This window comes from Plectropomus leopardus, chromosome 7 (genome assembly GCF_008729295.1).
Source record: "Plectropomus leopardus isolate mb chromosome 7, YSFRI_Pleo_2.0, whole genome shotgun sequence".
Taxonomy (NCBI): domain Eukaryota; kingdom Metazoa; phylum Chordata; class Actinopteri; order Perciformes; family Serranidae; genus Plectropomus; species Plectropomus leopardus.
This window is the reverse complement of record NC_056469.1, coordinates 24,007,466-24,023,628: the sequence shown is the minus strand read 5'-3', so window position 1 is coordinate 24,023,628 and position 16,163 is coordinate 24,007,466. Positions and strand designations below refer to the sequence as shown.

The 16,163-nt window shown below is 38.5% G+C and overlaps 1 protein-coding gene across 1 annotated transcript; it reads left to right on the top strand.

Annotated features, from left to right (window-relative positions):
- The first annotated feature begins 652 nt into the window (after positions 1-652).
- gnl1 (guanine nucleotide binding protein-like 1) lies at positions 653-15,476 on the top strand. The gene is made up of 12 exons (XM_042489336.1): positions 653-865; positions 1,952-2,099; positions 3,439-3,575; positions 3,698-3,849; positions 5,925-5,996; positions 7,364-7,556; positions 7,768-7,866; positions 9,098-9,280; positions 9,530-9,708; positions 9,992-10,175; positions 12,129-12,269; positions 12,380-15,476. Exons 1-12 carry the CDS (start codon positions 793-795, stop codon positions 12,643-12,645), a joined length of 1,827 nt encoding a protein of 608 aa, XP_042345270.1. The 5' UTR covers positions 653-792; the 3' UTR covers positions 12,646-15,476.
- The last annotated feature ends 687 nt before the right edge of the window (positions 15,477-16,163 follow it).

The window sequence follows — 16,163 nt, the reverse complement described above, 5'->3', positions numbered from 1 at the left end:
ATTTTAAAATTATGTTATGGAATAATTATAATTTTGAGCACTTCTTGCAGGCCATTTCCATGTTTTGTTGTTTTTTTAAAAAATGTAATTTTTCTCTACGTTTTACTCATTTATGGCTAATTTTGGGTCATTACTTGGTTCATTGCTCATTACCTTCTACCCATGTTTTTGCAATAAGTCCAGCCAATTTGCTCAGGTTTCAAAGTGTTAATCCACAAATTTTTTCAACATTGTAATCATTGCATGTCAATATGTTTTTATTTTTGTCAAGGAAAACTGTATTACCAGGATAATCGGGCTATATATTACCTGAAAAACAAAGAAGCAAAGGCTATGCTGCTTGTGTTATGCATTAAGTGTTAATAATACTTAATAGGTGTATACTGTTTTAAGCATGTCTGCTCTGCTGGAATGTGCAAATTTGCGAGGTGTTTACAAAAGTGGACTGTACCACCGAAAATGGGGGGGTATAATGGCAGTTTAGTCAACATTTTCTCGATACATGTACATAATAATACTCAGACTAAGGCTGTTTACTCGGCATAAAGCTTATTCTAAATCAGATAATATAAATAAAGCCACAGTGATCCAAACTCGGGCAGTTCGTGAGCACTGAAATGTGGTCTCGTCCACCATTCTCTGCGGTCTGCAGTGTACATGGCGTCACTGAAAAGTGTAGGAGTCGAGAAACTTCATCCATGTAAATAACGTCAAGAAGAAAGCTGTGTGTCAAGCTGTAGGTAGCAACACGCAGTATATAGCTTTATAAATTAACCACCTTAATTTTTAAATATGCCCCGGAAAAAGCCATTTAGCAACAAACAGAAGAAGAAACAGCTACAAGTCAAACGGGAGAGAAAGAGAGGTAACTACATCTGCCGTTAGCGTTAACATGCTAGCGTTAGCAGTTAGCTAGCGGATCGTGCCCCATTGCTAAATGTAGTCAAGCAGCAAACTGTTTGCCTGTGTTGTGTTGGGTACGATAATATTTTCAAGTAGAGCATAAGGCCACATATTTAGCGGTGTGAAACAAACCTGAATTTTCCTTTTAGCTAGCTGAAATAACAAGCATTATGCTGTAACTTGCTTTTGGACTTAACGAGTGTAAATAGTACAAGATAGCGTTAGCACGAACTCGTTTGATACAGAAACGTCAAAAATGCACAATTATTTGATTGTCAGCCCTTTAAAATACAAAATAGAGCTGTAAATTACTAGAGGCCGTTGGGCACCATGCTGTCATATACAGATCCATTTCAAAACATCACTGAACAGTGACAGTTGTTGAAACATAACCGAGCAAAGACATCATTTTATTCCCAAAACACGTGTTTGTGTGCCTGTCACAGCTGTTGAATTGCTGAACATTTTTGAAATGTGAATAAATATCATATCAACAACGCACTTTTAACAATTCTCTGAGTCTATCAGAGTTGATTTGTACCATGACGTGTAAGAAAATGATTCATTTTCAAATCAACGCCAGTCTGTTCAGTATTAACTCATTTAGACAAGCAATGTCAATCAAGATATATCTGTGTACAAATTTCTGCACACAAACATTTTAGAGATGCATTTATTTATATATCTGAAGAGCAGCTTGGGATTTAAATTAAAAGAAAGAAAAAAGTATGAAATCATGCCAGAACATGCATTAATAGGTAAAAAAAAATCAAGGTCATATCATACCGAAGCCAGTAACTTCATTAACGCAGAAAGCCATTGAGGAGTCAGTATAGAATTTGAAACAAACTTGTTATTTATTTGTTTTGGCATTTCTGAAAACACTTTGCAGGTCATCTCAATGAAAGATGTCAGCATTTATCCTTGTGAATATGCCACATTTCCTCATAGATTGGTACTGGGCTGATGGCACCTGATTGTTTAGAAACACAACATATTGATATTGGATGTTTGACTGTGATCTCTGACCTTTGCCCTTGACTTCAAGGTGATACAGGCTCAGGGCCAAGCAGCCGCAATGCGAGTGTTGAGCGAGGAGGAGAGCGACAGTCGGACACCTCAGACAGTGAGACCACTGACGTTAGGAGAATAAATCAACAGCCCTTCAGCAGAGAAGGTAGATATGACCCCAACAGGTGAGTTTCTGCTGCTGCATTACTAATACTTCCTTTGATTTACTTTACAGAGACAGATCAGACCAATCTCAAAAACACATGTTTTTCTTTTCACTTGTAGTGCTGTTTATCAATCTAGATTGTTTTGGTTTGAGTTGCTGATTATAGGCTGTAGAGATGTCTGCCTTCTCTTGAATGTAATGGAACTAGATGCCATTTGGGTTGTTGTGCTTGATGCACTAAAAAGTACATTTGAAGAACTCAATAGCAATGTCTATTTCAAGAAATCATGACTCGATTACTCAAGATAATTCATGGACTTTGTTGTGAGCACTTCCATGTAGGTAGTATTTTCTTTCTTTCCACTGACCTACACCCGCCTATCGAATCACCATGCAGAATGATGCGTGCATCTACTAATGGACGAGAGGCTCGTGTTTGTGACAGCATGAGATGTAAACATAATGGTGTCTTCCTTGGCTGAGCTGTAATGTTAGCGAGCTCTGTGGTGCTGGATGAGTTAGCTGTAGATGCATGCTTCCTACTAAGGAGTGATACGGTTGCAGGTTTAGTTTGGTAGAGAGAAAATAATTCCTGCATGAAACTGCTCACAACAAGTCTGCGGATAATCTTGAGTAACCAGGTTCTGATTTCTTGACAGAGACATTGCTGTTGTGTTTTTATTTTGGGGATTTTGAGCACCATAAGCCGAGTGGCATCTAGTTCCATTATATTGAAAAGTAGGCAGACATCTTTTCGGCTAATGTCTACAACACTCAGCAACTCACACCAAATCAATCTAGGTTTATATATATAGCAGGTAAGAGGAAAACTATGGTTTTGATTTTCTGGTTGAACTGTCCCTTTAATTAAATAATGATAAACATGAAAGATGTAAAACTCAACTGAAACAAATAAATACAAATTGTAGATAGTAGTGGTAGTAGTCTGTTCACTGACACTCAGTGGTACCTAAGATGCATTGCCTGGAGCAGCAGAAGGATGCTTTAATATATGTTTAAATTGATAATCTTTTATAGTTAACCTTAGTAATAATGTTACAGCATGCTGCCAATATGAAAAATAGACCAGTTTTTCAACACTGTATTTTGGTGAATTTATTTGATTGAATATGGTTTTCTTGATTGCCCTTATTTGACTGTGGAAAGCGCAGTAGTGTTGTCAGTGTTATTATCCAACTGACTCAGACGTCTGTTTCATAATGTGTTAGCTGTGCAGTTAAATCTAGATCATCTGGTAGATGCATGTTGGGAACATGATCTCAGTCACCAATTTTTAGCAACCCAGTTCCAGGCAAAGACTAAAAGTAGCTTTATTTATGCCCTTCTCATCTCTTCAGGTTCCGACTGCACTTTGAGAAAGAGAGTAAGGAGGAAGTGGAAAAGAGGAAGAAGTTGGCCAGAGAGAAGGTGCTGCAGGCAGTCTCAGACAAAGAACTCGAGATCAACATCAATGACATCTACCCCTCAGAGAAAGGTCTGCCCATTTTTTTAATGCCTTCCACATGACAGCCTCAAAATAAGCCAAACAGATGAGCAGAGTAGGTTAATGGAGTGGGTCGCTGCTTGACACTCTGAAATTTAATTATTCAATACCAGGTCTTGGTTTCCCACGACGGCCGTCCTGGAGTTATGAGATGACACGAGAGAACCTGCTGAGGAAAGAGGAGAAGTCGTACAGAGACTACCTGGACGACCTGCACTGCAGAAACCCAGCTGGCTCTCTCAGCCACTTTGAGCACAATCTGGAAGTAAGTCCCTTCACCGATTCACTCGAGGGTTTTCGACCATCAAAGGGTCAAAGCTGGACCAGAAACCTCCCTTTCATTCTTTTTTTTCTGTTTGCCTGTTCAGACAGACAGTTAAGGCTCATTTGTGCCCCCTTGATGTATGAAAATAGATATATAAATTTCAAATGTCATGACAGTCACTTCCCACACACTTCAATGCATCCTTTTGGTTTGCATAGGTTTGCTTTAGAAGGCTCTAGAGGGCAGTGGTAAAAGTTTCTGACAGCATCAAACATGGCAGCAGTTGAAGAGGTTGTAATAATGTACCTTTTAGCGGAGGCAACATCGTAGTCAGCAGTGCTCTGTGAGGCCAATAAAATTCATTGTGACATGTGGACGAAGGATTTTTGTTTTTTTTACTGGCATACAGATTGATTTGCCATTTTTAAAATGTCTTCATTGTGTCCTGTGGTCATATCTTACTTGAACTATGCTACACTGCCTCCATGATCTATTTATTCATTAATCAGATCCCTATGAGCTGCAACTGAGGTAGCAGCTACTCCTCCTGGGTCCACATACAACAAAACAAGCAAGACGTATATATACACATCTAAAAAGTCTCATTAAGAATGTGTTCAAAGGAAGTCAATAGCAGGTGAACTTAACACCACAACACACTACATTACATGATACATATAACTCACATAAAATCATATTAAAAATATCAGTTTTATAAAACACATAAAAATCTCAATAATGCATGAAAATATCACATCTCTGGTTGTACTGTTCTATTTTGTCCATATCTGAATGCTCTCAGAAAACATGCACAAATACAGACAAAATTAACTCAGAGTATGGACAAAAGGCTCTGTTTGTATCAGTATATGTATCAAACTTTGATGTGGGGCATGGAGAATGGCGCTTAGTTTTTTGTTTTCGTCAACATTGTGTCAACAAGCTAAACTAACTCAGAGATTGGTCAAATCTTACCAAGATTAATCATAAGAGGACTTGTTGGAAATTTGCGCATTGCCAGAAGCATGGCAGTTGCTATTGATATTTAACGCCTGTTCAGATAATTTGCCAGTCTAAGCAATTATATGCCAGTCCCAGCATTTAGTCCAGCAAGTCAAAAATCCACTCCATTCTTTGTATTAAATCACCCAGCTATCAGGGTCAAAACTCACCAATTATCTTGTGAACCAGGATTAGTTCATAAATTAACGTTCTCTGGTGTACACACTTGCTTTTAACCATCTTTGCCCTCAATATTAATTGTTTTGTTGAGCTGAGAGTGGTAGGTAGCAGCCAAAGAACCATTTTTATTTCTGGATCTGAGGTTCAGCTTTAAATGCTCAGACTGCCAACGCCTTCTCTGTGCAAAATGAGTATTTATGAATCCTGTTAAACCCTTTGACAACAATAACAGCGTGAAGTAATCCTGATTGTTTTTGAGTTGCCTGTTAACGGATGATTACCCAGCAGACTCTGTAATACAGACATAACTGTTGAGGCTTTTATCCAGCGAATAACTCCAGGACGTACCATGAGCTGAATATTAAACCGTGGTAAAGTTGGATCATGTGGAGATCCGCATGAATTTTCTGACGTGTTGGAGCATTGTCTGGTATTTTCCTCTGCTATTGTACCTTACACATTATAATGTTCCTCAGTTTTGCTAATTTTCAGGCTGTGAAAATGGCAACACTATTTTTCAAAATCATAAAACCCTGCAGATCATTTAATTTCAGAGCGTGGGCTGAGCTCAGGAGGCACATCACAGCAGAAGCAGGGCTTGAGCAGCTGCTGGTGTGATAAGTGACTCTCAGTAATCTGGAGATGAGGATCAGAGTGATGGAAATATAACACAATTATAAAAAGGCTGCTAGACATTAATTTTATAGTACTAAAACAGGGCATTGCAATCATAAATATTATCTTAAAGTAGTTTTAATAAATCTTTATCTTTTACACATCTTTCACAGTAAGCTGTTAGGCTGGATATGACAAGAAATTGTGAACTCAGAGGCATTAATTTATTTTGTGTGCGATATTAAACCTTGCCTTAATCATTTTTTTCTCTCTATTAGACATGGAGGCAACTGTGGAGAGTGTTGGAGATGTCAGATGTCATCCTGCTCATCGTGGACATCAGGCACCCGGTAGGTGATTTTGTAAGCAAAAGCCTGCAGGATTACACTAACCACTAGATGGAGACACAGTCAGCATCCATCTGAATAAATGGCATGGTGTTTATCATTTATCTTTGTACATTTTTACCTGACACATTTTTAAAGTTTTGATGTCATGTTTTCGTATTTGGTCACCCAAAACAATTGAACACATTGTAACAGACCTTATTTTCTAGAATGAGAGGACACATTTATGAAGTTTTTTCTTGGAAAGTGTCAAGACAAATTCAAAGTAATATGAACAAGATTGAAATATTTGAAAACAGCTATTAATGAACATAGATTTTGAAGCAAAGAAAAAGAAAAGAAATCGGAAATTCAACTATACCATTTGTTACTTCGGCTTCATACACATGCTGAAACTATGATGACAAATTAAATGCTCACATTTTGTATTTGGATTAGGGATGATAATGATTAATCAACAATCAATTAATGGGTCATCAAGAATTTGATCAAACATGGGAAATTTACCCAATAAAATAAAGGTCTGATTCTAAATATAAACAATGCATGCTAAAGCATGTTTCAATGACGAGCGTTTGCAAACAAAGTGCGCAATATATCTTTTTAATGAAAAGACGGCCATCATAGGGCCTTTTAGAAGAGCTTGGCGGTGACATCGGAAAAAATGAAGCAAGCAAACATTTTCCAGTTATATTCAATATGTTTGATGTGCCAAGGCCTCTACATCTTTTTATGTTTCAAAGGCTGTGCAATGCTGTCAGAGAAGATTCAGCATGTTGCTGTGAGCTTTGATTAAGGGTAAAAACACATTTGGTATTGTGTACCATAAGCATGTGAGATTTTTTTTTTTAAATCATGATTAATCAGTTAATTGATCATTACTGTTTCCATTGATAGATTAAGGAAAGTGCTTACAATGTGCAACAGTTGCAGCACTTAATTTTAGCAATGTCTCTCAGTATTTCCGATCGATCATTTGTTTTCCTTCATAAGTGCCTCATTAAATATTATCCACATTTTTTTGTAGTTTTGCTGATAAACTAATGTGAAAATGGTCAAGATGCTTCCGTGTTTTCGGTGTGTCAGTTGCATTTTCTCCTCCTGATTTGAAGTCAGGTTAAAATAAAACCCAGTTCTTTGGTTCTAATTATAAAACATGAGCTCCTGACATACTTATTCTTACTTTTAAACCAGATATACTTCATGTGCAGTGAATTAGCTTTCTCTATTTAAAGTTTCCACTGATAATGTTAAGTTAAAAACAGCACAAGTCGAGTGGTTCCTATTAAAGAAAATGATCTAGTGGTTTATTTTTCGAATGGACCAGAATTACAGTTTTATTAAGGGGTATCCTCATTTAAACCTCCCAGGTCCTGCAGTTCCCTCCAGCCCTGTACCACTACATCACAGGAGATCTCCAGAAGCAGGTGGTCCTCGTGTTGAACAAAGCCGACCTGTGTCCTCCCCCACTGGTGATCGCCTGGAAACACTACATGACCTCCCAGTTCCCCCACCTGCAAATAGTCTGCTTCACCTCCCACCCTGGACAGCCCTACAGCACAGGTGAGGAGAAGAGGGGAGGGTAGGAGGTGGGGAGAAAGTGGAGGGATAGGATGAGGACTGACTGACATACATTAAAGATAACATCTGACAGGCACTGAAATTGAAATAAACCTGTCACTCAGTGGATTTATTCGTGTGCAGTATCACCAGAATAACCTGCCTGGCTCTGGTTGCGATAAGAATAACCATCTGTCTGTCTCCTGACTTGAAGTGCTCCAAAAGAAGAGGATGAGGAAGAAGGCTGACTGGAGTCACGCTGGAGGTCCTTTAGATATCCTGAAGGCCTGTCAGGAGATCACAGCTGGGCGAGGTGAGTGTCTGTCTACTCTTGAGCCCGATTTATGCTCAGACACCAGTATTATTGTGGGTTTTATCTTGTGTGTCTGTTTCGTGTGTTTTACCAATCTGTGTCCCTTCTCTAAATTTGGACATTTTTGTGGGTCCGTGAATGCAGTGCAGGCAATTCTCTTCTCCCTCAACATCAGTTTGTAAAGTTTGATTAGTGGGTTGGATAATTGATCAGTCTATCTGATCAGATCCATAATTGAGAGGAGGAGCTGCTGCAGAGGCGAGTGAAAGTAAACTTAGACCATTATTAATGATCAGGTTTCACGTCCACTGCACCTTGTGTTCTACTCTTTTGTCTTCGTCCAGAGTAGGCTTTGCACTCCAATTGTGGTGCAATTTATAACCAAAAGATATATATTGTGATATCGCTCACAATGAACGGTCCAGCTCCAAAAATATATAATCTGTAAAGAGCAGCAGATGTTTTGATAGTTGCGGACCGCCTGAAATAAATGAATCTGTGGAAAACCCTCGGCACTCAAAGCTCTTGATGAGTGTCATCGGCAGAAAATAATTTTTTTTTAGACTGTATAAAGTTTTTCTCTATACTTTGCATTTTGTTATGCTCCCGACACCAAAATATGATGTTGTTTAGTGTGGTTGGGATGTCACATATTCACCTTGTAGCTCTCTTGTTTAGTTGAAAGATGCACTGACCACCAGACATAGGTGTAAAATCTCACCTGATCTAATTAACTCACTGATTTTGTCAAGTCCTTCTATTATAAAAATGCAAAAGGACACAGAGTAGCGCAAATATAGACACAAAACAAACAGCTGTGGGAAGGATCTATATACAGATTAGGATGATATAATGTAATGCCTTTCAATTTTATTTATGTAGCCCAATATCTCAAATCACACTTTGTCTCGGGGCTTTACAGCATATGACACCATCTGTCCTTGGACCCTCACAACTAAATAAGCTGGCTGGAGCCAAGCTGCTTACCATGGAGATGACTGAAACCTTTTGGCAGTGCATAAATTGAAAGCGTTGTGCAGCTCTTCAATTTCATCAAGCGAACACTCATCAAGAGTATTAGGCAGCCAACCATAAATCAGACTTAAATCCTGCATACTCATAATGAATCCATAATAACACAGGAATCTGTCTCTTGTCCACTCTGTGTACTTGACTCTTTGCATATTCACATTTTTGTTGATCCTTTGTGTGTTACCTCTTGTTTTCAAAGTTGATCTATCGAGCTGGGAGCAGAAGATTCAGAGAGATGCTGTCGGTGAGCCACAGGATGGGGAGCGACAAGATGAGGGCGCAGAGTCAGTGCTGATGGAGCATCAAAGTGACAGCGCGATGGAGATGAGCTGCCCGACCCAGGAGCTGTACAAAGATGGGGTTCTCACACTGGGCTGCATTGGTATGCATCTGGTTTTCACTGTGAATTTAAACCCTGTAGCCAGATAGAGGAGAGTAAAGTTTTATTAATTATTCCAAAACAAAATCTCGCAAAGATTTTTTTTTTTTACTTTACAGCGATAATTGCATCAAAGCATTAAGTCTCTTTCTCTCCAATACCCTGGACAATTTCATTATCAGCAAACCAAATCAGGAACATAATTTGCAGATATGAAAGACTGATCTTAAACCCATCCTTATTTCCCTGCAGGCTTTCCAAATGTTGGTAAATCATCTGTGATAAACAGCCTGGTGGGGAGGAAGGTGGTGAGCGTGTCTCGAACCCCAGGCCACACCAAATACTTCCAGACCTACTACCTCACCCCGACAGTCAAACTGTGTGACTGCCCCGGACTTGTTTTCCCCTCCCGCGTCAATAAACAGCTGCAGGTACAAACTCACTTTTGTGTACTTGAGAGCAGATGTGACTCTGAGTTTACTTTCCTGTCCAGGCTCAATAAAAAATACATTTTGTTGAAGTGCACACACACCTCTGGAAAGATGGATTATTGATTTTATACCTTCCCTTCTTGTTATTTTCCAGTTGCTCAGTTTTTGGATACTATGTTTATGCCATTTTTTAAAAGTTGTACCTCTCTTTGATTTTTCTCATTGATCTTTTTCATTCTCCTGCTGGTCTTTTACTTTTGCATGTTGTTTAATTTTTCTCTAGATACTGGCGGGCATCTACCCAGTGTCTCAGCTGCAGGAGCCCTACAGCTCAGTTGGTTATCTGTGCGAAAGGACCCCTTTTCTCTCTGTGCTGAAGCTCAAACATCCAACTTTGCTAGAGAAAAAACCTCATGAAAACCAAGAGTCTGAAGAGCTCAGCTGGACTGCCTGGGACGTGTGTGAGGGTAAGTTGAATCACCATGACACTTCACTATCTAATTTGTTGTAGCTTTAAAGAGTTTAGAAATCATGTGTACACGCAGTAACTCAGCTCCTTCACTGCTATCTCGGTACAACAAAATATTGAGAAACAAATGGCTAACTTCCCTAAACAGGCACCTGAGTCACGGCCAATTATGAATAAAATATTACATGGAAAAAAATTTACCATTCACAAATGAAAAAGAGGGGGGATCTGGGTCTGCAAGGACAGGGTCACAGGGGATGAAGTGTCTTAGTTGTCAAAAAAAAAGAGCTCCTGACTTCTGAACTTGATGCGTGCAACGTACCCAAGGAGAGTGAAGACTGAAGAGGACTGAAGAGGCCAGTTTTTTTTTGACTGCCCACATTCCTTAAGGTAAGAATCTGTAGCGCTATGATGACTTAATTAGCTCATATGACATTATGTCAAGCTCGGGACTGTTAATTAGCCTGATAAGGTTGTTGTTATGATTTAATGATCGTTAGTCATCACAATTTGGATGTAACATTCGGTACTAATGTTATTTGTCATTAGGTAGTGTGTTTGTTACACCCCATTCCACTTTTATAATGTTACAGACGTTAGCATTTTGCCGACAATTACAACAGAAGTGCCAGCTAACTTAACATGACATAAGCCTCTGATGGTTCATTTTCTTCATGCTAAGATAATATTAGCAAGGCTGTAACCACCATGTACTTGAATAAATTGCTTTTGCTTTTGTTTTGGAACATAAGTCTAATTCATCACAAAAGAGTGTAGACTTGAAGCTAAAATGGAGCTGTTATTTATGATGTAGTAAACAAAACACTTATCACAGTAGCTTAATTGTGCCGTTTATGAAGGAAGCATTTGCCAAGCTTACTGAAAATGACAAAGGCTCAATTAAAATGACTTTGTGACAGCTGTTCATCTAATTTTAGCGGTTGTTTGTCGACATTTAAAAGTCATATCTAAGCCCTGCTTTTTCTTTGACCAAACTGCAGCTGTAATTGTTGTAAAGACTAAATCATGCACACAAGATGTCAAAATAACAAAATTGTGTGAGTAATGCAAGGTGGGTGGCAAGGTTTGTGAGGATGTATTTATTCAAACTACGATATGTGAATTGAACGCTCATTATCTGGTTCCATTTCAGGGTGAGAGAGTTAGAGTAGAGCTGCTGTTACAGCAGATTGAAGAAGCAGGTGTGAGATGCAGGTGGAGCTGCAGCGGGCTGAAGCTCCAGGCAGCTATGGACATTACTGAGTACGGCTGTCATCGTTCAGGCAATGCTCAGGAGACCAGGAGAGAAAAATGGCAGGCTCAGGCACACTGCAAAACAAAGAAAGTGGGCGCTTGAGACTCTAGTACAGGCTAAAAAAAAAGAATAGTCTCAATCTGTCTCTCTCTTCCTCTCCCTCTTTCTCTCTCTCACTCTCTTTCTACCAAAATATAACATAAGCTGTGTTTTTTCATTTGATTTCTCATTATGCAATTTGTGGGGTTTTTTGTTTGTTTAATGAATTTTATTGAGGATATGATGCACTTTGATACAATTTTGGACCAGGTTCTGCACTCTTTGACTGTTTTTTAGTATTTGTAAGTGCTCTGTACGTATGTCCACCTTACATAAGTTTTGTATCAGTAAGATTACATTATTTCTAGGGAGAGTTTACCCCTTTACCTTCATGCTTAAATTGACTGTAAATGTTGTTTTAAAGCTAATATTTAAAAAAAAAAAATCTTTAGGGTGGAGGTGACAAACCTCTGTGTCAATCTAGGGTTTCACATCTTTGCCACCTTTTTCAGCCCTGATGAATTTGCATCCCTGCTATTAGAAAAACAGCAATATTACCAGACTTTATTATTTAATTATAGCTTATACCATGATGTTTTTATACAATCACTAACACCTGCTATGTCTCTCTCTTCAATCTGTCAATTCATTCTTTAGCATGGGCAGAGAGAAGAGGTTATAAAACAGCAAAAGCAGCTCGCAACGATGTTTACCGTGCAGCTAACAGTCTCCTTCGGTTGGCGATTGATGGCAGATTGTGCCTCTGCCTCAGACCACCTGGCTACAGCTGCCTGAGAGGTAAACGAGTCTCTTCTGTGACTCATCATGACAGTTTTGAGTGTATTTGAAGGGTCAAAACAGCAGGTGGGTGGAATTAATGTATTTTTTTTATTATTTATGTACTTCAGAGCACTGGGAAAACCACCCAGACCTGCCAGAGATTATGGCCCTGCAAGGGAGGACGACAGAGGAGGAAGGAACAGGAGAGAGGGACGATGATGATGATGGAGAGTCCAGCACCGAGCCAGAGGAAGAGAGAGATCGGGATGCAGATGATGATGAGGATGGAGATGATGAAGATGAGGGGTTTGGACATCGAAGGCAGACGGAAGATAAGCCATCTGGCTTCACTGTCAACATGTACAATGTCCTTCGTGAAAATGAGTGCGAGTAACAACAAGACGAGCAGGAAGTTGCTCTTCCTTGACTTCTCCCTTTTTACCCCAATTCACTTTTCATTCCTTTTTCCCCCTAAATCTGCATTCCTTCTCATTTCATTCTTGCCTCTCCACTCTCCATGTCATTATCATCTCCATACATTAACATGATCTATTATAATTAATTCACCCCGTTTCCTTCTCCCTATAATATACAGAGCGTATTTATGTATTCCATGCTGTGCCTCTGCTCTGCTTGTTCTTCCATGAAGCTTGTTCTTTAGTGTTGCTTTTAGGAATGGATTTGGTTTGATTTAATCTTTCCTTTTTTTGCATGTAGTTCTCAGAAACAAATGAACAATATAACTTCCCACAGCCTGGAATAATCAACCAACTGGTTTTCAATCTCTGTATCAATAAGTGACTTCTCAGCTGAGATGCCAAAGTTCAGGAAAGGATGATAAAACAAATCAGATGCACTGTGAATATGATGTCATTCACTGGAGCAGCCGTGTGGCTCTGAGAGCAGCTGGAGATTTAAGACCACGACTTTAAATCTTCTTTATAGACAATAGTTTGTCATAACTTTGGTTTAAGGGTTTGGGGATGGGAGATATTAGACAATAAGAGCAGAATGAATAAAACCAATATTTTACACACACAGTTTAACAGTTACCAGTGTTTCAGCTCAGTTAGAGGTTCATTCATCTGAACTTGGTTTTGATTTAGATGATGCTGTTTGTGGGAGTGATGTTTTATTTGGTGTGCTTCTACACGGTCCACAGGAAATTTAAAAAATATATATTTTGGGATGGGGGAGGGAAGGGTTGTTGAATCCTGTATTGCTGGACGAGGCTGTTTCAGGAATTTACCTTGTAGTGTTTTAACTACTACAAAACTGTCCTTAGATGCTGATAGAGATCTACAGTATTTTGTGCAGGATTTTGGCTACACTTATTCAGCACGTTTGTAAGCGAATGAAAGTACAGTGGGTCTGATACAACAAACTGCTGAACAATCAGTTACAGGAATTGTTTGACATTTTGGGAAATTCATGTTTTTTCCTGAGAGATAGATGAGAAGGTAGATGCCTGTAATTATGTAGTGGGAGACAGGAGACGTAAGATTAGCAAAAAGAATACATCACCCGCAAAATGACTCTTTGTATATCAATTACTTACTCCATGTTACCTTAAATTCATAAAAAAAACCTTTGTTTTCTCGCCTGCCTCCTTGTTGAACAGAGAATCCAAAAAAGGCAAACATTCTTTATGAATTGAAGTAAAATGGGACCACGTTTAACAGTGAAACTTTATCAAAACATCCATTTATAAACTCTCACACCACTCAAGCAGTATATTCCAAATTGTATGCTCAATACTTCTCAAACACATGCATTTGCACTAAAAACCTTACAATATAAAACACTTACGCCTACGACCAACATGCAGAGTAGTGTGCTGTGTAAGTGTGTGTGTATGAGCTCTGAGGGGAGTTCAAACCCTATTCAGCTATGCATGAGGCTGTTTGTACTGATGTGTTTTAAATTGCAGTGTTTTAGCGATGTGTATTTAAAGTACTGAGCATACAGCTGGATAAATTAGACTTGGATTATACTGCATGAGTTGTGTAAGAGTTTGTAAACATGTTTTGATATAGATTTGTTGTTTAATGTGATCCCTGATAACTTCAATCCATGAAAAATGTTTGCTTTTTCCTGGATTCTTGTTCACCGTGGAGGCATGTAAAGATTTTTGTCACAAATTTCAAGGTAAGAAGTGGTAAGTAATTATGATACAAATGGTCATTTTGTGAGTGAAGTGATGCGTTATTGCGAAGACTGGAACTGGAGGAAAAAGCAAGTCTGTCTCTGTCCAAAGGCAACAAAAACACTTACCAGGGCCTCTAAATCTCACTAATTGCCACATTATTATCTTGTTTTGCTTGACCCAAACAAAACCAAAGTGTAACTGACTTTGTGGCTTTGTACTACAGTAAGTTACAGTGTCTGGCCAAAAAAGTAGTCCAGCACAGAACTTGTGATTTTACAATTTTTATTTTTGATAGGATTAAACAAACAAGATATAATGTGTAACCTGTTAGTTTTAAAGGTACATATATTGAGAGATCTTCTCACCTAACTCTGCATGAAAGTGAAATGGTGCATTTACCAGAATGTTGAACTATTGCTTTAACCACACAGAAAGAGAGACTGGCTATCTTAGTTACCATCTGTTCATCATTATAAATACCATTACACACTCCATCTGTGTTGTTTTATGAATTATAACTTTGACACACTGCTCAATTACAAGATCAGCTCTTGTAATGCCGTTTAGACACCTGCTGCAGATGGTTTTCAGTGTTCATCAACGCCATGTGTCATTTTTAGAAAAACTGGCAGTTTTGCTGTTTGACTGCAGGTCTTGCTTTCTCTCTCTTCCTGTGTGATGGCCCCGCTACAATCCTGATTGCTGTATTATCGTGTGCTGTACCTCGTTCATGTGTCCACTGAGGGAACTCTACAGCACAGTGCTGTGTTACTGTGTAATACATCACACTGCAGCCACATGCAGTCATTTCTACCATTGGTACAGTGTAAAGCAGTTACTCAACACTACCATGCTGTTAGAAACACAACTGCCTTTTAGTTGTGTTGATGTGAATTATTATTATTATTATTATTATTATTATTTTTGGAAAAATTAAAACTGACATTGTCCGGAGAGTGTGGTGTGAAGGCTTGAGGTGGGTTCAGGCTATTTGCTGCATTCCTCATTTCATTCCTAGTACCCCTAATGGTGACTGGACTGCTTTCTGCAATAAAAGAAAATAATCCTCTAAACCATATAAATGTCATTACTTTTTTCTTAATTTATAGACATTTAAGATTCACTTGTAACCTGTGTGAGATAATGCATGATTAAAATATTAAACATCTTGTCAGGGAAAGATCTTTTAATAACGAACCCTCTATTACTTATTGTTTTATTAAAACAAGAAACACACTGTGCCAACTGTCACTCATTTCAAATGCACGTAATTAAACTGAGAACAGTTGACATTAACTTTTCCTTTGAGCGTTTTGACAAATTTTTAGGGGAGATCTGTGATCAAAGTGGACAGCTCGGACATGTGTGGGTGAGCTTTGTCAGACTAATTGCACTTTGTACACTGCCTGAATGCCAAATAGACAGTTACAAATTTATTCTCGTTGGGATGTCAATGCTTTATGGTTAAAGTTGTCTTGTAATTATTCAGGGGACTTCCTTTTACTAAAGACAGATAATTACCACAATGAGATTTGCTGATAGTGCTGCACTGTACTCAGATCTAATTAAAGTCCTCCCAAACTACTTAATGGGCGATATTTGAAGCAGATAGCATGAAATGAAGTAAAATGTACCCAACCACAAAATCATTAAGGAATAATTTAAATAATTAGTAAGCTTGAGCTCTCATGGTATAATTATTTGTAAATGGGGCTGTTTAATTACACGTAAAACTAATGTTATGCTAAATATTTTTGCATTAC